The following is a 22,817-nucleotide window of genomic DNA, read 5'->3' as shown; positions in this document are numbered from 1 at the left end:
ATCACGATGTACAACAGAGGGGAGAAAAAAATAGAACGACGTAGAGGTACAGAGGGAACGCAGCAGCGTGACGTGTTTAATAGAGTTTGGGGAACTTCATGTATAAGAGTCACAGCGGTTGGTCCAGAGTTTTGTCTGTCTAACCCTCTCGCTCTGTGTCTCTTTGCACCCATCTTCTGATTTCAGGGTCACAGAAAGGAGACTGTGGCCTTAAAATACACAATGTATGCTTCTCTCCTTGCCTGGCCTATATGGTTGCTTTTGTATTTCCCACACTACCAATTTGGTGCATTCCATCATTTCACAAGTGCCTTAAATGTCTCACATTTTTGCATCTCTAATACATCATCTCTTATGCCCTAACCAGACCTGGTCTAGTACCAAATATATATAAGTTTTCTGCAGAAAGCAATGCAGTGATGGCATGCATAACATAGCTACAAGAAACACAAGAAAGACTTCAATAAACAACTACACAATCAGAAAATATTAATCAGCCCTTTCACTTTTCTTTCTATTTGTGAAAATATAAAGTGATGCCAAAAGGCAGGAAAGATGTTAGTTCATGCAGTACAAAGTCTACCAAATCTTTTCTATTTACTGCAACTATTTGTTGGTTAAAGCAAGAATACATGGCAGATCAACAATGGTGTCTTTACCTCGCTGTTGGATATGCTCTGAATACATCAGTGAATATGCACCTCTGTATAGCCCCCACTAATGGAAGTGTTTTTCCAAGGCCTCTTAATAAGATTATTTCCAAACCTAAGGCTTTGTGTAAAGTGCCAACAGAAGCTTCAGCCTCATGGCTTACATAGTTAGGTTCATAAATATCTGGACTAGAGATGGCACGATACCACTTTTTTTATGTCCGATACCGATACCGATATCATAAATTTGGATATCGGCCGATACCGATATGAATCTGATATAGTGTGTTTTTTAATCAATAAAACTGTTTTTGTAATATCTTGCTGCATTTTGTATAAGTTCATACTCAAGTTTAAAAACAAACTAACACTAAAGCTATTCTGTTATACTTGTATGCAAAAAAATACAGTGCACCCAAAATATTTCATAGTTCAGCAATACTGATCAATCTAATAAACGTAAACCTACTCCATCCTCCCTATTCTGGTATTTTAAAGAGTAAGCAACCTAACTAATAGGGTTGCAAACTCCCAGCAAAACTAGCTTACTAGGGTGTATTAGACTTAATAGTTACTATATACAGTAATGAACTTCTATGCATTTTACATCAGATTAAAACTTTGGGTGTAAGATGCAGATAATTGTTTATTAAAAGCTAGATATTTTAAATGAGAATAAGAAAGAAAAGTATGTCTTTGTGCCCCCTTTTCCCTGTTCATGCCCTATGGCCCCCCTGGCTAAACTTTGCTAGATCCGCCCCTGCACAGTTACCAGCCGTCAGCTGCGTAGAAAAGGATTCTGGTGTAGAAAGTAATATTAAATAAATTCTAACAACAGATTATCAAGCTGTTGTTCAGCCGCTGGTTTCCTCTTTCTGGCGCGAAGTGGGCGATAAACAAACAAGAGAGATGGACTCGCGACAGAAAAGCCGATCAGCTGATCATTAATCAGTTTCATGATTTAAGTAGCAGCAGGAGAGGGAGGGGGAGAGAAGAGGCAGTCGCTCCATATATCGGGTGTTAAGCATAAAGCTGGAATGCTTTACAAACATTCAGAGATGAACTTACACACTTGCTTTACTTCTCTCTGGGATAACTTCCTCGGAGATAAAATGCCGGTTTGGTAGCAAGGCTCCAAATGCTCAACCAGACAGCTGACAGGTCTTGCAATGTTATAGGAATTTGTTTTATTTATGTATTAATCACATTATTTTATTGTACAATGCCTTGGTGCCACTGGATTTAAACATGTTCCACACTCATTCATTAAGACAAATGGTGGAGGGGTAGTAAGGAAGTTGGGGGAAGCAGACCACTCCACAAGAAGAGTCTTTTGTCTCTTCCAGAACTCTGGGAGGTAGCAAGGGAGTGTGAACCTTAATGTGTGAAACAGCTGTGCACTGCCTTTTGATATTTAACTGATATTTAACTAGGCTCAGGGAGACTCTGCTGACTGTCTCCCCGTGGTCATGCAGGCTCTCCACCAACTTGGTTTTCTGTTCTTTGTGTGTTTGGATTAAAGAATGTTAGCTACCGCTCACCGCTCGTCTGCAGGCTTTATTTAATGGAAAACTTGCACAACACACGCCACAGCCGCTCTATCGTGTGACGCATACTGCTCCGACGTGCTACAGTTAAGAGCCGAGTTATGCCATGTCGCAAGTTTTGTGAGCTGCTTTTGTGATATTTAATGGATCGGATTAAATTTTTTATTTCTCTCCGATATCCAATCCAGTAATTTAGGTCAGTATCGGACCGATACCGATACGTAATATCGGATCGGTCCATCTCTAATCAGAACAGAGACAACCTTTTTCCTAATTTTGGTTCTGTACATTACCACAAATTTTTTTAAATGAAACAACTCAGATGCAGTTGACTTTCAGCTTTGATTCAGTGGGTTGAACACAAAGACCTTTACTGCAGCAGCTTTCAGTTGCTGTTTGTTTGTGGGCCTAAGTTTAGTCTTCAGCAAATGAAATGCATGCTCAGTTGGGTTAAGACCAGGTGACTGACTTGGCCATTCAAGAATAATCCACTTACTTGCCTTAATAAACTCCTGGATTGCTTTGGCTGTATGTTTTGGGTCATCATCCATCTGTATTATGAAACGTCATCCAACCAATTTGACTGCATTTACCTGGATTTGAGCAGACAGTATGTCTCTGAACACCTCCGAATTCACTCAGCTGCTTCTGTGCTGTGTCACAGCATCAATAAACACTAGTGTCCCAGTGCCACTGGCAGCCATGCACACCAAACCCATTGCACTGCCTCCGCCGTGTGTTACAGATGATGTGGTATGCTTTCGATCATGAGCTGTTCCACACCTTCTCCATAGTTTTTTCTTGTCATTATTCTGGTAGACGTTGATCTGAAAACTGTGTTCAGTTATATTAGATGTTTTTCCAATCTAGCTTTTTTATTACGAAGACTTATGAGTGGCTTGCACCTTGCAGTGAATCCTCTGTATTTACTTTCATGCAGTCTTCTCTTTATGGTAGACTTTAATACGCCTACTTCCTGGAGAGTGTTGTTCACTTGGCTGGTTGTTCTTGGTTGTTCTCTTCACCATAGAAATGATTCTGCGATCATCCACCACTGTTGTCATCCATGGACGCCCAGGTCTTTTTGTTTTCACCAGTGCTTTCTTTCTTTCTCAGGATGTACTAAACCAGCGGTCCCCAACCTTTTTTGCGCCACGGGACAGGGACACCGAGTTAATGATAAAAACGATAACAAAATAACACTGAAAACCGATAAAAACCCTGAAAACCATACATTTCACACCTTCGCCTCAACTCTCGCGGCCCGGTACCAAACGACTCACGGACTGGTACCGGTCCAAGGCCCGTGGGTTGGGGACCGCTGTACCAAACTGTAGATTCTGCCACTCCTAATATTGTAGGAATTTCTCTGATGTGTTTTTTTTCCTGTTTTCCCAGTTTAAGAATGGCTTGTTCACCTGCATGGGAAGCTTCTTTGACCGCACGTTGTCTGTTCACAGCAAACTCTTCCACATGCAAGCACCACACTTGAAATCAACTCCAGGCTTTTTATCTGCTCAATTTAAAATGACATAATCAACGAATTGCCCACACGTGCCCATGAAACAACAGAGTCAATTGTCCTATTACTTTTGTTCTCTTTAAAACGAAGGTGGCACAGGTTAAGAGGCTGAAACTCCTAAACCCTCCATCCAATTTGAATGTGGACACCCTCAAATGAAAGCTTAGAGTCTACACATTATATCCATGTACATTATATAACTATAATTGTAATATGTTTTATCAAACAAATAAAACCAAACTAAACTTGCGTCAGTGTCCCAATATATATGGACCTAACTGTACAAAACTTAGTTCTCAATTCCACCTGCATGCTTATCCCTTGACTTGTGGGATAAGCATCATTTTAGCATCATTTTGAAGAGGGATGTTTTAACCCAAACCAATATTTCTAGCTAATCCTAATCTAATACTTTTTAAGGGCCTAAACCTCACAAGCAAATGAAGGAGCAAGTTTAAGAGAATGGTAAAAATGGTAAATGGCCTGTATTTATATAGCGCTTTACTAGTCCCTAAAGACCCCAAAGCGCTTTACATATCCAGTCATCCACCCATTCACACAGACATTCACACACTGAAGAGAAGACAAGACATAGCGCCAAGGGGGTTGGCAAGATGGCGTCGTAGCGCGAACACCCGTCTCGCTGTGCTCCGGTGAGGTCCCCCGATTATCCGTCTAAAATACGTGTTCACCTGGTGAAACGTTACAAATGTGCGTGGGAGTAACTCTATAATGAGTCTGGACGACTATTTTTCTAAAATGCCTAACGTCAGGTCTAAGAAAAAGACAGCTCCGGTTGTGCAAGCTAGCGACATTGTGGGTCCTATGGCGGCTGAGCCTGAAGAAGCTAACGCCAGCGACACAGAAATCTCCGCTGACGCTGAGGAAACTGGGAGTGATATCGACCCGAATATCCTTGCGGCTCTGAGTAAGATAACTGACAGCATTACAACTTTATTGGATGTTAAAGTTGATACTGTGCTGGCCGCAATCCGTGAACAGACGTCTCGGATCCAGGCTCTGGCGACACGGGTGGGAGACGCCGAGATACGGATTTCAGGCGTGGAAGACACGGCAGGTGTATTGCAGGCGAAAGTGGCTCGACTCGAAAAACAAGTAACTGACATGGCAGACCACATGGACGATTTAGAGAACCGCAGCCGCAGATGTAACCTTCGCCTGGTCGGGCTTCCCGAGGGCACGGAGGGAAATGATGTTGTCGCCTTCATGGAGTCATGGCTCCCCTCCTATCTCGAGCTCACAACTAAAAATGGGAAGATCAAACTAGACCGCGCTCACCGCTCTCTAGCACCGAGGCCGGGCCCCAGCCAGCGCGCCAGACCCATCATTATGAAGCTTCACAACTTTGCTGATAAACAACGTGTGATGGCCGCAGCTCGGCGCCTGGCTACGCAGCCGAACCAACCAACAAGTCGGATCAAAGTCTCCTTCTTTAATGATTATTCAGCGGCGGTAGCCAAGAAACGCAAGGCTTTCGACGAGGTGAAAAGCTGCCTGAGGAAGAAGAATGTGGATTATGCGCTTCTCTACCCCGCCACACTGAGGCTGTTTGCCAACGGAGAAGGAGAAGAGATTTAACACACCGGAGGCAGCTGCGTCCTACGCGGACTCGCTGCCCTGAATCCCCGTAACCACCGGAGTACTCCTTTTCTTCACACTATGCCTTAATTAACCGGTGTGAGTACTTGCCGAATCTAGGCGTATATGACTCTTTTTTTTTTCGTCCTCGCTGCTTATAAGCGACCAGGTGAAATCTTCCACCCCATCGGGCACCGGACGGACTGTGTTTTCGTCTATGGGTAGGCATGAGTTACGCGCGTGCAATGCCCTTCGGCTTTCCCGACGGGCAGGAGGAGATTGGTTTTTCCCTACATGTTTAGTAGGGCTGTTGCCAAATCACTGTTCTTTGAATGTTCCGTCACACAGCTCTTTCATGCCTTTTTTATTTTTATTTTATTTATTTATTTTTTCAACCAGGGTGTGGTGAACCCTTTGGCTCAATATGCTTTGTGTGATACATGAATAAGTCTAATAATGAGTAGGCTGCGAATATGCACCTGGAATGTACGAGGGGTTCACAGCCCTATTAAGAGGAGGAAGATATTTACTTGTCTAAGAAAGGACGGTGTAGATGTTGCTATGTTACAAGAGACACATCTTGATAATAATGAACACTTGAAGTTGCAACAAGGATTATATGGACAAGTGTTTTTTTCATCCTTCACTACAAGAAGTAGAGGAGTGGCAGTGTTGATTAGGAAAAATGTACCTTTTGTAGTAACTGATTGCGTTAAGGATCTGAAGGGCCGCTACGTGATAGTCAAAGGGATTTTGCAAGGCCAAAATATCTTATTACTGAATGTTTATTTTCCACCTGCCCACCCAACTACCTTTCTTACCAAAATGTTTCTGGAATTAGCCCCATTTCTTCCTAACTCTACCGTTATTATTGGTGGTGATTTCAACTTAATGTTAAATCCGCTTATGGACAGATTTCCACACAGCATTGCAACTCCTTCCCCTCAGGCCAAAGCGCTTCATGCTCTATGCGACGAGTTTGGACTTGTGGATGCTTGGAGATATACTCACCCCTCCGATAAGCAATACACATTTTTTTCGGCTCCGCATAGGTCCCAAACTAGAATTGATTACTTTTTTCTCCCGAAAACTGACTTAGGTTCAGTAGTATCGTGCGACATAACAAGTATAATCATCTCAGATCACGCTAGGGTAATCATGGATCTCGATCTTAAAGCTGCGCTTCACAGGTCCCGCCACTGGAGGCTTAATACCATTATTCTTAAGGATGAGGAATTTACCTCTCACTTCTCTGCAGAATTTAAAGCGTTTTTGGATATCAACACCCCCTCAGCTACTACTGCCTCTGTTTTGTGGGAAACATGCAAAGCTTATGCGAGGGGCCTAATTATTTCGTATTCTGCGACAAAGAAGCGACAACGGATGGAGGAACAAAAATCTTTAGAGAGCGAATTGATGGATAAGGAGAAAACATATATTGCCTCCCCATCACCACCATTATGGCAAGAAATAACCGCACTCAGGTCAGCGCTGAATTGCCTTCTTACCAGAGATGCAGAGAAGAAACTTAAATACACCAGACAGAGGTTCTACGAGCATGGAGATAAGGCCGGTAAATGTCTGGCGTACTATGTTAAGAAGCGCACAGAATCGAATACCATTGCAGCGATATCTGATGAAGGTGGCCACAAGATATATGAAAACAAACTGATAAATGACTGTGTTAAGAAGTTCTACGAAGCCTTGTACTCTTCTCAACAAGTCCCGGAGGGGGTGCAGCTGATGCATAATTTCTTCACCCAATTCGACTTACCAAATTTGTCAGAGGAACAGAAGACTGCCCTTAACAGCCCTATAACTAAGACCGAAGTGTTTAAGGCTATTAAATCACTGCGAAGTGGAAAGTCGCCAGGGCCTGATGGCTTCTGTTGTGAATTTTATAAACAGTTTCAGGATATTATTGTGGAACCGCTTCTTGATATGTTCAACCACTCCTTCATTACGGGTGAATTCCCGCAGACACTGAAGGAAGCCAACATTTCCCTAATTCTAAAGAAAGGGAAGTGTCCTGATTTGTGCGGATCCTATAGACCTATAGCCCTCTTGAATGTAGATAGGAAACTGCTTTCTAAAATTCTGGCCACCCGCTTAGAAAATTTTTTACCTGTGCTGATAAGGGAGGACCAGACAGGCTTTATAAAGGGTCGAAACTCAGCCACCAATGTTAGACGCTTACTGAACGCTATTGTAGCTTTCAAGCAAAAATCTATTGACGGCCTGGTGCTTTCTCTCGATGCGGAGAAAGCATTTGACAGAATTGAGTGGTCTTATTTGTTGTATACTCTGGGCAAATTCGGCTTAGGGGAGAATTTTATAAAATGGGTCAAAGTTATCTACAATAATCCACAGGCAGCAGTCCTGACTAATGGACTTAGGTCTGATTACTTCAACACTCATAGGGGAGTTATGCAGGGCTGCCCCTTATCGCCCCTTCTATTCGCTCTGGCCATAGAGCCTCTTGCTGAGGCCATAAGGGCGACGCCCACAATACGTAGTTTAGAGATTGGACAGCTGTGTCATAAAATAACCTTATACGCGGACGACATCTTGATTCTTTTGACTAACCCTGTAACATCCGTACCCAGTCTCATTGAGGTGATTGACAGGTTTAGCCATTTCTCTGGCTATAGAATCAATTTGGCTAAGTCAGAGGCCATGCCTCTCGGTACTCTTTTCACAATGCCGGCTACTGTTCCTTCCTTTCCTTTTAAATGGTCTCCTAATGGATTTGTGTATTTGGGGATCTTTATTACCCCGTCTCTCGACCAATTGTACAAAGCCAACTTCACACCCTTATTTGGCAAACTCAAACAGGACCTAGAGCGGTGGGCGTCACTTCCTTTCTCCTGGCTAGGACGCATTGCCCTGATCAAAATGAATGTGCTGCCCAGGCTATTGTATCCTATCCAAATGATCCCCGTCTTGTTCTCTAAGAGAGTACTGAAGGACATAAATGGTTGGCTCACCTCTTTCATCTGGAACAAGCGCAGACCCAGACTCAAGATGGCAGTGTTGCATCTGCCAAGCTCCAGGGGCGGCTTGGATCTACCTAATATTAGATTGTATCAGCTTTCTGCCCATTTAAGATTTGTGAGCGACTGGGTTAGGGGTAAAACCTCAATCTGGTCGGATATTGAGACAGCTCTGTCACAATGCAAACTGAGCGATCTATTATTTTGTAATGATTTTAACGGAATTAAGGCCCTTTGTGCAAATCCTGTAACAATCAACACCCTAAAAGCGTGGCGAATTGTCCGCCGTCTTGAGGGAAGATCGAGAATAACATCAACCTTTACCCCTATAATGAATAACCCTGCTTTTCCTCCGGGTTCTTTGGACCCCGGCTTTCAACGATGGTCTGATAAGAATATTAAGTCTCTTGGTGACCTTTTCTCGGGTGGTGAACTCATGTCGTTTGAACAGCTTACCAACAGTTACGGCTTGCCTAGACAGGATTTCTTTCGTTTTTTGCAAATACGACACTATATCACTCACAATACAACCCTTGCTGAGCACCCTGAAGTATCTGATGTTGAGAGGGTTTTGTTTGGGCAACAGCTGACGGTGTCTCTGAGTTCATTTTACCATGTGCTTAATGCTTTGACTACCACTGATGCGCAGGGGATTAGAGGTGTGTGGGAGAGGGAACTGTCGGTAACCATAGATGAAGATAAGTGGGATACCGTTTGGTCTCTCGCAAAAAGGATTTCAATTTGTACTCGGACAAGAGCAATCCAATTTAAGATTTTACACAGATTACACGTATCCCCTCACCGCAGACACCTCTTCAGCCGCTCTCTTTCCCCTGTGTGTCTTAAGTGCAAAACTGATGTAGGGACTTTAACTCACTGTTTTTGGTCCTGTTATAAGCTTCAAGAATACTGGGCTGACATTACAGGTGAACTGGGGAAAATCTTCCACGTTGATATAGAGATGGACCCTTTGTCCCTGATTCTAGGTCTTCCAAGTGACCGCCTAAAAGCGGCGGCCAACAAAAGATTGTATAACACTCTAACATTTGCAGCCAGGAAAAATATCCTCTTACAATGGATCAACGATAGGACTCCCACTGTCTGTGGCTGGCGCAAAATAGTTTTTGAACTGATTCCTCTGGAATACCTCACACACGTTATACACCACAGTGTGGGTCAGTTCTATGGGATGTGGCACCCCTTTTTGGACTATATTGGACCGGACCTTTCCGCTATCTTATTCAAAGGACTACTACACACGTGATCACCACCCGGGCGCTGTAAGACTGACTCACCACCTCTTGTATGTTATATTTTGTATTTTGTATCTTGTATTATGCCTTATTTAAGAGCTGTTGTGTACGTTTTGTGTTTGTACTGTTTTGTTGTTCTGTGTCTCCTGTTGAGACACTGTCGTGTTAAAGGAAAATCTGCAATAAAAACAATGATGAAAAAAAAAAAAAAAAAAAAAAAAAAGACATAGCGCCAAGCACAAAGGTCCTAATGGAAGGCAAACTGTGGCCTCCTGGGTCATAAACATTTGACTCTTTCAAATAGGACTGTTAGCATGCAATACTGCTGCAGTGGGTGCACTTAGCACAACTGCCAAAGAACAGATCAGGACACGCTGATCCAAACCCAAAAGACCTTCCCCATCTCACAGCCCGCTCTGCATTATCCAGTATCAACCTTTGGAAACTGTGACCCCAAATGCATAAAGATGAACATTTGCTGATAGGATTTTTAACCAGATATTCACAGATAATCATCACTGCAGATTTTCTCATAAGAGGTTTATTCAGCCTCCTCGGCAAATTTGCTGCCAGGACAATTTCAACTGAAGACTCGTTCTTCAGGTGTTTGTCACATACAGGCACAGATTATATGGACCAGCATGTTCAGATATTTCCTGGCTGAAGACTCCACACAGAAGTTTTAGGTGGAAAAACTGAGCGCAAGTAAACTTATTCACAGAAGCAGTTTGAAGCTCCAGGTCCATCTACATCTCTAAGCAAGCACCCTAATGAACATGGATGCTTGATTTCATGGGGATAACAAAACCGGTGGAAGATCTGGAGCCTCAGACATTCATCTCGGCTCAAACACAATGCAGGCCCACAGGTCTCAACTAACCATGGATACACTAACGCATGCAAACACACATCTCAGTCCTATCTGGCATGTGTTGAAAGAGAAGTTATGCTGGGCAGTTTTCACTATGGCCTTTGGGATGTGTGATCACAACACGGGGAGAGATGAGGCCGGATGGAGACATGGAAAGAAGAAAAGAAAGAAAGTGAAGAAAGGCGGGAGCAAACAAACAAAACAAACTTAGTAAAGCCCTCTGCTGGGTTGGGGCCGGGACTGGAGCGTGTGTGTGCGCATGTGAGGCGATGTGAACAGAGTGGCGGGGATTAGGACAGATCCTGGGCTGTCCAACTCACAGCTGGCTGATGATCCAATCCTGGAGCACAGCGCAGCGCACCAGCCGCCATGGGACCCCCGGATGCGTGCTTGCATCTGTGTGTGAGCGCGTGTGTTTGCGTCTTTGTGTACAGGCATGTGGGTTAGACTGATGTGAATATCGGCGTGCACGTTTGCAAAGATGCCGTTGTACAAACAAATATGTGTGTGAGTGTGTGTGTCCATATTATATGTATGTGTTTATCAGGAAGGAAGGTAGGGCTATCAGAAATCAAACAGAAGCTGTCTGCGCTTCATGTCCCCCCTGTTTGAAGGCGAGCTGTGATCATTTGCGCCACGAGAGGTGGACCGAATGAAAGAGAGGAGCGAGCAAGTTGCAAAGACAAAAATCAAAGAGCTGCCTTCGAAGGCTGGCCATATAAATGCCTTCCAGCCTTGCTACCGTGAATCTCACCCTCTCCTCTTACTCTCCAACAACACACACACACACCAACAAAAATACAGCCCAGTAAAGCTACAAAGACTCTTGGATGGCTCTGTAGCGAACAACAGCAGAGGGCATGACTATGAATGAAATACATGTAGCTCTGCATAACCCCTGAAGGCCCACAGATGGACAGAAAGAGAATGACACAGAGCTAGTGAAAGAGCAGAGAGACACAATCGCTTGAGGTTTATTTGTTTCATTTCGAAATGGCAAAAGAAAAAAGCGATGAGGACATGACAAGTAAAGGGGGGGGGGGGGGGGGGGGGGGAGAAAAAAACAAACATAATGCAGTGCTGAGGAGGGACAAAGGCTTTGACCAAACTTCAACAGGTGTGTACGATGCATGTATGCTACCATCTTTGCATGGATACATTTTTGTGCAGAGCCATTGCACCGCTAAGACTTGGTTTTTACCATCACAAATTTGATGAATCTTTAAGATGTGAGTGAAATATACCATTCTCTAAAGCAGTTAAATCAACAGAGATCCCATATCCATGTATGGATGTTAAGACTTTGCACACTTCTAAGAAAACTGCTTTTTGGAAACAGGCCTGCTGGACAGCTTTCTGTGTCCTCGGCAGACTTTTTCCTTCAGAGCTCAGAGTAATGATTAACCAAATATCAAAAGTAATGAGTTGAAACTGCTTTAAAGTGCATCTCAGACGGACAAACCTTTAGTCTGTACAGTCAAACGGTGTTCAACATTTACTGTAACAGCACAACAACTCGTGGTGGATTGATACCTCTGTGTTAGGAAACTGTAACTGCAGAAACATCTGAAAAACTACCATTTAAACTACGCCTTAACCTGACATGCACCTCCATGGAACTATAACTAGACGTCACATCGACCCAGCCTGCAGCTATTGTGATTGGCCTATTAGGTGTGTTCCTCCTGTGTGTGTTTCTAGCTATTTTTCACTGCAGTTTCTGAATGAATCAGAGAAAGAATAAGAATTATCATCTAAACATGAGAAATTACAATCATAGCCTTAATATTAGTACTTACAGATGTGGTCAAATTCTTGAGGGGAGACTGCCAAACTATTGGGAGTGGGAATGTACAAAAAAGGGGGAAAATCTCCCAGGATTTTTGGGTAGCACTGCATTTAAAACACTGAGCCACAACCACAAGATAATAAACACATTGCAGAAGGCCACTTGCATTGGTTACATTGTAGAATCAACAAAGATTTACAGCAGAAGTGGAAATCAACTGTCAGCCAGCTGCTATAAAAAGCAACTTTCAGCTGCTGCCTTATTCACGGGAGAGTCGTCATAGCAGGTAGCTCCACAGGTTTCATTGTGTCTCCTTTCAGCGTCAAACCAGGAATCTTTCAGCTGTCAGAAAAATGTGCAAACCACCGCACTATTATGGAACCATCCAAGCTTAAAACCAGGGGCGGTTATGGGTATTAATCATTTTTATACTCTTATACTCTTTTGCCTTTAAATGTGACTAAAGGTGTTACTGTGTGCAAAGACTTAAGACTTCTTCTCATCTAAAACTGTTTAAAAAAAAGAAGCAGCCATATTAAATCTCTATCAGAAGTGGTTTTCACTGCTAATGACCAAAATTGAATCTGAATGGCTACATGCTTAGCCAAGTCAACAGCTGTCAAACATCTAGTATGCAACTGAGGACAGATAAAACTATAAACTCTCTCATGCACATACAGGCGCACACATGGCAGTAAAATGGTTTCGTCCAGTAGCTCCTCTAGTACAGGTCAAAGTCATCATGTAGCCACATTAATATGCATGTCATTCTCCACAGCTGGCTGCAAAATGCACACACGTGTGCACGCACGCACACACGCTCATTACATCATCTTTTTAAAAAAAACAAAAAACACACAGCAGCCAGTCATGAAACCAGTGTGTAAATGCTGGCCAGCTGACAGACAAACACACTTAAACACAGATCAGAGCCAGAAGCAGCAGTGGACACACACACTTAAACCAGACACACATATACACACTTAGATTGCACAAACTTGCATCCCGCAGCCTCCAGCACCACGGGACACCGCCACCACATCTGTGCCCATCTCAAACACCTCGGCTTTGGGCAGCGGGGGTGAGAGAGTGCCCTGAGCGGCTGGCATTGGCTGGCGTGGCCTTGGCGGTGAATGGTGTGGAAGGAAAAAGCAGCCAGAGGATGACAGGAGGGACAGAGGGAAGAAAAAGACAAGACCGTAGTAAGAAAGGAAAGAAAGAATAACGTCAAAGGGAGGACGGCGATAGGATAACGTTACAGGGGAGATTAGTTTCAATTAAAGAGGAGACAGAAAGGGCAGATAAGGACAAAAGAGCAGGTGGCAGTAAATATGAATCTATGCCCAAATAGGTGGGATGAAATCATAAAGAATATCAGAGGTCTTGATATAGAGATGCTGGAAAAAGCAGGACAGAATGGTGCAAAAATAGATAGAAAGATAATGGAGGGGTGCCGGTAGTGCCCGTTGTGAGGACGGGTGCAGGGCACTGGCAGGTGGCACTGAGGCCAGGCTGTCCAGTGACCATCAGCCGCACTGTTGTGTGTGTGTGTGTGTGTGCGCCAGGGACAGAAGAAAGGCTCAGGCGCCATTTTGGCTCTGTTGGAGCTGTTGCTGGGTTGGGCACTGGCCTGGTGGCACAGAGTGGGCAGTGTGTGTGTGTGTGTTGTGTTGCATTATGTTGTGGCATGCTTAACAGGATTAGAGGTGACCTAGTGAGGTCCAGTTGGTATCGGGACCATGGCACAGCGGCGCGCATGTGTGTTTATGTGTGTGTGGTTTGTATAATAGGATTAGCTGTTACCTGGTGCGGTACAGTTGGTGTGCTGATCTGAACTGGACTGGACTGGGCTGAGCTGGGCAGGAGCTGGACAGAGGGGAGCACTGTGTGTGTGTGAGTGTGGTGGCATGTATAATAGGATTAGGTACTACCTGGTGAGGTGCAGTTGGCGCTGGGCATTTGCCAGCTGTTCTGCTAGGCTCAGGGCTTCGGCCTGCCATTGGCTCCCATCCTTTTGGACCGCCTCCAGATGCTGCCGACAGCCAACCAGCTCTGAGCTCAGCCTTTCCACTTCCTGTCCCGCAGAGATGGAAGAAGAGAGGAGGTGAGGAAATCTTTCACAACAACCCACCCTGTGCCCTCAGATGAACAAAACATTAAAGCCTGGTTACAATAACATGTAAAAACTGAGCAGGACAAAAAAAGGACGTCAGGTTTGATCTTCTGAACCTCAAAATGGAAACACAGAATATCCTGCATTCATTATTTAAATTTAAAGGGACAGTTCACCCCAAAATCAATCAGAACCTTTAATGCCATTTAGTCATATAGATTGTTTTGGTGCGTCTTGTCCAGTTTTTGAGGTGTGTAGCAATGTCTGACTTCTTTATGGCATTTGCCTTGTGGTGCTCAAAGCACACGAAATACACTTAAAAGACATAAAATATATTTCTAGAAATCATGACAGAGTTATCCCAAACTACTACCAATACTTCCTCATGTAGAGTGGTGCATCTGTCAGCTTTCTTTTAGTAGCCAGGTCATGACTTCTGTAAAGAGAAGTTAATGCCAATGCCGTGGGGCTTTGAGCACCACAAGGAAAATGTCATTTAGCTGTATTATATTCAAAAGAAGGCTGTCATTTCTACAGTGGAAAGGTTCACACCAAAACAATCTCTATCACTTAATATCACTAAAGGCTGAAGGAAAAGTATGCAAATTTGATTTTGGTGTGAACTGTTCCTTTAACAGTTTGGATAATTGATGCTTGTGCAAATAACTTGAGAATAATTTGGAAAATTTGAGTTTTAATACTCATTTTGCTTGCTATGCTTCATTGCAGACCCTCAAAAAAAGAAAAATAAAGACTATTTATGAAACAATCAACTCTACAAAATACTGGGTCTGTAGCCGACTTAAACAAATATCAAATAAATCCTAACTAATCAATACATCGGCACATACCTGTGCTGCCTTTTCCATCCGTCTGCTGGTCTTGGCGTTGAGCTCTCTGAGCTCTCGTTCAGCCTCCTGTTTCTTCAGCGCGGCCTGGCTGAGCTGATATCTCAGATCCACACATACCTATAGATGAATAGTCCTCATTAAACAAAGGCGGTCTTTTAATTAACAAGTATGTCACATTCAATGCTTCATCATTTATTGATTTTCTTTTTATTATCCTATCATGTCCTTACTTTGAAAATCACCCATCTAAATCATCAGACTGTCTCGTTCCCAGGCTCAATGTTTTTACACTCGTGTATTTGACTAGTTTCACATTTCATCATCCCTAAAAGCACCTACTAATTCAGTCTTTCACCAAAAATATAAAAGCACTGTGATGTTTAATCTCCAATCCTCCCCTAGAAGGATTAAGAAACAAACACAAATAAGACGCATTTGAAAAGTTTTGAGAATCTCTTTGAATTATTAGAAAGATTTGAATCTGGCTGTTTGTTGTAAACTAAGTTTTATTTTTTTAAGATTTGTAAAATGATATGAGGGTTGAATTTTGTGTGAACCCACACACTTTGTTTGTCTTTTTCTGAAGTCTTTTTCAGCCTGTGGGTTGCCATGTGTCGATTGAGAGGAGCAGATTGCTGTTCGCTTTTTCTTTCGATTCACTTGGTTTATTTTTGTTTTTGTTTGTGTTCTTGAATTGTTCAAAATAAATACAAATATTAATGAAAGAAAAATATGCTCTTGCATTTACGTGTTCAAAAACTGAATATAAAGTTGGAATAGATTATCTTTTGCTGCCATCCAGTGGATTTAGAAATGAAATGCAAGCAGATAGTGAAGCATGTGGGTCCTTAAAATTAATAGTTCTACTTTTTTAAACAACAACAAAAGAGCTTTTTGCTTTTTCAATCCCACACTTCTAAAGACAAACGCTGGCTCATGCTTATTTGAAATGCTCATCATGCCATCAATAAGAAATAAGAAGACATACTGACACAAAGTTTTCTTGCGCAAACAGCATCCGATACCTTTGTGTTTTCTTGTTCCTGGCTGGTAAGTGTGCGGAGAGTGTCCTCCAGCTGACTGGTCAGTGAACTCTTGTCTCTGAGAGCTCTGTCTAGCTGTCCTTCCAACTCAGCGACACGCTGGGAAAGGCCAGACACCTGACAGACAAACACAGTACACCATTTCAGTGGCCATTTCACTGCAGCGTCACTCAGAATTCAAGTAAAATGTCCTGCAAATACAAACATTTTTTTTAGGGTATCATTACCGTACAAAACATACCAGACATAAACTCTAAGTACAAGAAATATACAATAGCTACTGCAAAAGCAAACAGCAATGATTCAATTTCCTACTTTTTACTACTTAATGTTTCATTAAAAGAGTATTTTTTTAAATTTGTCTGTTAATATAGTTATTTACAGTATTTTACAGGCAAATGAACAGACTCATTCTTCTGTAATCCACTTCTTCTGTGAATTTCCCAATTCTGCGACTAATAATCATGTACATGAAAAGTAAGACTAACTATATTCGTCAGCTCCTCTTTTTGTTTGCGGGCCTCTGCTCGGCCCTCCTCTCTGGCCTCAGCCAGTCTCTGCTGCAAACCGTGTGTGTCTCGGTCGAGCTGTTCTTTCTGTCGAGCCAGCTCCCTGGACAACTGCTCGCACTGCACCTCCACCTGCATGTGTACAAAAACAGAAGGGTTAACAGAGTAATAACCAGCTGTAAAGAAAACAAAAAATGATGTTGTGAGTCAACACCGAGGTTGAAGAACATATGAAAGCTGAATATGTCCTTAATTTCAAGGCAATGTTTGAGCACCCTCTAGTGGACGTATATGATAGTGGTATTCCCATAAGCTTGTACTGTATATGTATACAGTGTGTGTAGCTTATAAATAGGTAAATCTGAGCATTAACAAATGCAATGCATTCTAAATATTAACTGTATTAAGCAAAGATGGCGGTCAGCTGGAAAGTTGTGTGTGAGGATGTTTCTCTGACCCTAGCTTTCTGCAGGTTTGCTTCCTCCGCCATCTCCACAGCCTGTTTGACCTGGAGACAGGCTGACCACTCCCTCTGTTGTGTCTCTTGCTGACTGGCCCTCACAGCACGCAGAGCCACCAGTAACTCATCACGCTCTCTGAGAAAAATCAGACAAAAAGGAATTAAAAGCAGAATCTGGATGGTACACTTAACTAAGTCTAAACTAATGCTATGGTTTACGCAGTCAGTATGCTGCTGCTAACGTCTGATTGATTCTGCAGGAAGCATTTGTTACCACTGACTTTGTGAGCCTGTCAATAGCCTGGACATGCAGGTTTGTGTGAGTCCCAGCCAACACAGCTTCGTGCTGTGCACACTTCAGGCACAATCCTGCCACACGAGGAGCTCCATCAGCCTTCAGTGCATCTGCGGCCTGCTTCTCCCTGTGTCTCAGGCGAAGCTTCACCTCCTCGCACTCCTTCTGACTGACTGACAGATCCTTTCTGAAAATATCAGAGAAGGAAAAGTGTTCTAAAAAGAATTAAAGATAACTGATTTTTACAGACATAAGGTACATTTGCTAGGGTTAAAAATGACTAAGGTTTTGAAACGGAGGGGATCAGAGATGGGCTTGGTATAAAAATGTAGGTAAGCTATGACTTATTTTGACCAGCCTACAAGAAATGGACTTTTTACATTTTTCTCCAGTGAATTACCAGAAGACAGATAAAAAAAAATTCAGGTCAGAATGTTTCTGTGACACCGCGTCATTGACAGCAAATAATAGTTTGGTTATTGAAACTATATGTTGATGCTCAAAGTTGGTTATTGAAAAACTCATGCTGAACAAAAACGTTTTGTGTTTTGCACTGTGACACTGAGTGGGTGTCCACTTGATCTGGTTGCAGTTTTAAATAGAGCATAAATGTCTTTCTCAGCCCTGAACATTTTATGTTGAGCTCAAAAAAAAAACAAGAAGACAATAACTTGAAAAAATGAGCATTTTGTTTTTAACCAACTCCTCTGCACTTTTAACTTGGAAAATATTTAGTACAAAATAAACATTTTTTCCAGGGTATCATTAAAATACTAAAGTGACTAAACAAAAAACAATCTGCAGACTCTGAGGGCGTCAGTGGGAGGAACTGACCTTTTCTTCAAGGAATGACCCAGATGAGTTTCTGCTCGTTTGATGCCGCAAAGAACTAACCTGAGAGAGATGACCTGGGCCTCCAAGCTTTCCATCTGGGCCTGGTAGATCACCTTCAGTTTTTCCTGATGAGCACAAACATCTGAATCTAACTGGATGAAATTTAATTTATTGCAACAGCTTCCTTTAAAAATGTACTAAAAAACAGAATTCATGTTTCTACTGTTAAAGTTTTATTGGAGGAAATTAGCAAAAAGACCAATCTTAAAATACAATCTGGGACCATTGTGCATTATTGTGACGCATAAAATCTGATGAACACTGAGGTAAAAGAGAACCGAACGGCAACCAGTAGAGACTCATCTTTCCTACCAGCTCATTTTTCCATGTGTTGTGTTCTTCTTTCTGTAGCACACTGTGGTCTCGAATGGAGGCTACGTGGCTGTTGTCGATGACTTCATTCATCTGAGGAAAAAAATTGGAACGGGTGACCAAATCTTTAATTTGAAAGATGCTTTTATGATGCTTAAATTCAGCCTGTTGAACTATAAAAACTTTGCTACGTTAACTTTATATTCTAGTGTCTCTCTACTGAAAGTGTCCAGAGAAAAATGACTAATGCAACAGTCACAATATAATAAGAAAACAGCGTTTGGAGACCATAGCATGACTACAATTAATGCAAGCCTCAAGCCTCAGTCGCTGTTGTCAAAGCTGGAGTGTCAAAGCTGCAAAGAAATGACCGTCCTATTTTTATTTAAGTGTGACTGAGCCATAAGGTAACCTCAGTCTTTTTTATTCCTCTCATTATTATGTTTGTACTATAGGTGCCTTCATTGTTACATGCATTACCATTTTCACACACACAAAAATCAAACCAATGATTTTCACACACGCACAAATTACCGTGGAGTTTCGGATCGTGTAATCTTTTAGGGATTCATCCACAGCTTCGGCTTTCAGTTCTGAACGTAACTTCTCATTTTCCACCACCACTACTCTGATCCGCTGTTTCATTCCCTGCAGCTCCTCCTGAAGTCACACAAACAGAGAAGCCGATTAACATCCGTTCACATTAGCACACTGGGAATGAAGGACGCGCCCACACACGTACATTTGTGCACACAGACCTTACAGAATTTAACCTCAGCTTCCAGATGTTGGATGTATTCTGACTTGTGAAATACAGGAACCAAATCCTGAAAGGCAGGTAAACTGGACATCCCCTCCTGCCATGCAAAAGGGAAAGAAGAGTAAAAAATAAAAGCCAAAACACAGAAGAGCCGCAAGTGAAGTCAGTTTTAATTCCATTTTATTTCAGTTTAGCTTTCATTTGTTTTCAAAGCGGCTTTGCACATTTCACTTTTAGCACATTTTTTTTAATTTTACTTTTTTATTATTAGAAAGTGAGTCTGTGACAAATTTTAACAAATTTACAAGGCTTCCTGATGCTTGCTAGAATGACAAAAACTAAAACTGAGGGCCTTTCCTGTTTATTTTTAGTTTATTTCACTTAGTTTTCACACCTACTTTTAGTTTTTTCTTTCATTTTAGTGAACTATAAAACCATGGTACATTCAAGTATGGAGAATTGCTCCTAATCTGAGTATCAGTTCTGTAACAGGCCTTCGTCAGATCTAACGCATTTAAATGTTAAACCATGCACAACTGCTCATTCTACCTTGGATGGAGACTGTTTCTTGGAAGGGGAGACAGGTGTGGGAATTTCTCTGCCCTGCTTCAGCAGAAGGCTCTTCAGCTGATTAACTACAAAAGACATAAGAAATAAGTATGTACACAAACACATAAACACTTTATTTAAACTTTGTGTAAAAAGACTGAGAGGGGAAATCTCACGATACCCCACTGTAAGGGCTGAGTTTTATCACATAACCGACTTACAACTAATCAGAAACATTTCATCACTCATCCAAGTAACTTCTTCAGTCTCAGCTGACTGCACGTTTCCCAGCCTTATAAGCAGTACAAGTGCATAATTTAGCACCATTGTGGTTCTTTTTAGAGCAAACACCATCCCCACATACACAGCAGCTAGGGAAGCAAAAGAACGTCATATCAAAGAGCTCCTTATTAAAATGTGGTTATCACAGGTTGGTTAGTCAAAGATGGGAAGAATGCTATGAGCGATCCAGGAGAGAAGAAGGACAACTGCTGCCTAAGGAAACAATCTGATCTCTTATGTTTCGGGAGTATCAGAACAGCTGAGATGCATTTTTCTTTTTTCAAAACACCATGTCTCTGTGGTTTGAAACACCAAAAGATGATCCATCAAAAAGTGGTCCACCTCAATGATCGGGTGCCCCAGAACAGACACAGTAATACAGTACATGCAGCTGCCAAGACGACTGCAGTAAATTATACATTATCAGAGAACCCAAACAACCACTGGCAGACGGGACAACACAGAATATTCAGTTTGTCAAGCCAAGACTGCATGTAATTATACCTACAGGGTACTGCCCAATCTTTCAATGTTGAGGAAGTTTGCATCCCAGGCTGGTAGGAAGTAAAAAGAGAGGTGACCATTTTTTAACACTGGAGGAGGCCTAAGAGTACATCTTTCACAATCTTGCAATGCTTTAGCCACTCCTCACTGATCAGTGGTCATGACAGTTGGCATATTAACAATCACGGGACTGAGCTCATTGCACATTGTTAGTCAGTTGCGCCAATTTCTGTCATTATGCAACTATACTGTTTATAAGGTTGAGAAAGCCTGCAGTCTGCAGAAAAAGTTACTTGGTTGGTGTAAGGTCAGTTTACAAGTGAACAGAATCAACTTTCTATGTATTCAATCAGTCACCTGCTTCACTCTGTGACTTTTGGTTCCATGCAGCCTTGTCCTCTTCGGCCATGGTTGTATAATGGTCTTCATCACCACCTCTGACCTCCTCCACCTCATCTCCATCAGGGTCCAGCTGCAGCGGAGCACTGCTCAGATGCTGGATGCTTTGGTTGGCCCGCTCTGAATTCAGCATACACATAGATGCCAGTGTAACATAGTATATCATTTATTTGATGAAATGCACAGACAACCAAAGAAGTCATGTCTATACAGCAAACAAATACACCACCAGTGTTGTGTTCATGAAGGTAAGCAGGTGGCACTTGCACAAAAACTAAGCTGTACAATCTCAATTTCACCTATTTATTTTAGCCAATCAGAAGCCAAATAATGCAAAGCTTTTATTTTGCTTAGGGCAGGCAATGCATCCTAAAATGAAAGCTTTAGAGCAGTGGTGCCAATCATAAGGCCCGGGGTCCAGAATCGGCCCAGCAAAGGCTTCAAACTGGCCCACTAAATGGCTTTGGAAAGGAGAAGGAGAACAGAAATCTTGGACTTTTAATTGTATTTTCACAAGTTTTCATACTGATAAAGACCTCCTCCATGGTCATTCATACTACACCAAAGTAATTAAAATTTAGATTTCTGCAATTTTACACATTTAGTTCTTTGACTTTCAGCCCAAAGAGTCATGCTAACAAATCTCGGGGATTAAATATGTAGTTAAACTTCTGTACACTGGCAGAAAGGGCAGTTTCCCTGGTCCGGTTCACATGAGATCATGTCTCCTTTTTAGCTGCACTTTGAGCGCCTGGATTCAGAATCTGAAGCTTCATTTTATTGTCAGCTTGTGTTTTCTTTTGGTTTAAGATTGCATTGACACTTATGTTCTGTGAAGTGTCCTCATCTGCTGCCCCAGCAGCAACAGGTGGCAGTCATGTGCCTGTCACCTGTACTTTTCCACCAATAATAGTTCTTTTCGGTAACATACCTATAGAGATAATGCTCTATTGGGCTCTGGCGGCATAAATTTAATACACCAAGTCGGTTTCATCTTACTATGTGCTAACTAACCATCCAACGACGCTCTCTTGAGCTGCCCATTCAAACAGGTTAGCAAACGTAGCACGACAAAACATTAACATACGCCTCAGCTCCTTCTGCATGGAGCTTGGGTGCTCTGCTTCATCTTCATCCGAGTCTGTCGGTTTCATGGATGTTTAATCGTCGTTAAATCGCACTGTTAACTAAGGAAACATGCTAGGCTACGTACAACAATCAAAGCAACAACCATCACATCGAGCACGACGTAACGGTCGTCAAATCCCAATGGAGCTGTGCTTAGTTCATTAACCAGTATCGCCCGAGAACAGTTCCCTTTAAGTAGTGAATTTTAGATTTTACGTCACCGCCCCTGCGAGAAATCACATCAGCTTGTACCCTAAAAACAAAACGAGGCAACCATTAGCTTACGGGTCAGGCTTCCGTAAACACACGTAGCTGATGGGAATTGTAGTTGTTTTTTGTAGTCATGATACAAATGCGAGCGCTTAAAGACGAAACGTTTTTTGTTTTTTGTTTTTTTAATTCCCTAAACCCAGTTGTGAGATTACAGAAATGTTTTAATCGACGCCAGTAGGCAACACTTAATGTTAAACTACCTTCCTTGGTATTTATAAACA

At 42.3% G+C, this 22,817-nt stretch overlaps 1 protein-coding gene across 1 annotated transcript in view; it reads right to left on the bottom strand.

Moving 5' to 3' along the window:
- Positions 1 to 22,605, bottom strand: part of sdccag8 (SHH signaling and ciliogenesis regulator sdccag8) — a 56,693-nt gene extending 34,088 nt beyond the window's left edge. The window contains exons 1-13 of the mRNA XM_085477294.1: positions 22,283 to 22,605; positions 21,154 to 21,315; positions 20,011 to 20,096; positions 19,460 to 19,558; positions 19,236 to 19,361; positions 18,702 to 18,794; positions 18,390 to 18,454; positions 17,482 to 17,682; positions 17,198 to 17,336; positions 16,720 to 16,872; positions 16,214 to 16,348; positions 15,189 to 15,305; positions 14,156 to 14,298 (exon numbers count right to left, since the gene is read on the bottom strand). Coding sequence (XP_085333420.1) covers positions 14,156 to 14,298; positions 15,189 to 15,305; positions 16,214 to 16,348; positions 16,720 to 16,872; positions 17,198 to 17,336; positions 17,482 to 17,682; positions 18,390 to 18,454; positions 18,702 to 18,794; positions 19,236 to 19,361; positions 19,460 to 19,558; positions 20,011 to 20,096; positions 21,154 to 21,315; positions 22,283 to 22,349 — 1,586 coding nt within the window. The 5' untranslated portion in view covers positions 22,350 to 22,605. The remainder of the gene's footprint in view (positions 1 to 14,155; positions 14,299 to 15,188; positions 15,306 to 16,213; positions 16,349 to 16,719; positions 16,873 to 17,197; positions 17,337 to 17,481; positions 17,683 to 18,389; positions 18,455 to 18,701; positions 18,795 to 19,235; positions 19,362 to 19,459; positions 19,559 to 20,010; positions 20,097 to 21,153; positions 21,316 to 22,282) is intronic.
- Between the last annotated feature and the right edge of the window lie 212 nt (positions 22,606 to 22,817).

The sequence above is a fragment of the Copadichromis virginalis genome, linkage group LG13 (assembly GCF_057382275.1).
Source record: "Copadichromis virginalis isolate Kocher_CV1m ecotype Utaka linkage group LG13, C_Virginalis_male_GT1.1, whole genome shotgun sequence".
In the NCBI taxonomy this organism is placed as follows: Eukaryota; Metazoa; Chordata; class Actinopteri; order Cichliformes; family Cichlidae; genus Copadichromis; species Copadichromis virginalis.
Note: the sequence above shows the minus strand (reverse complement) of the source record. Positions and strands in the feature narration are given on the sequence as shown.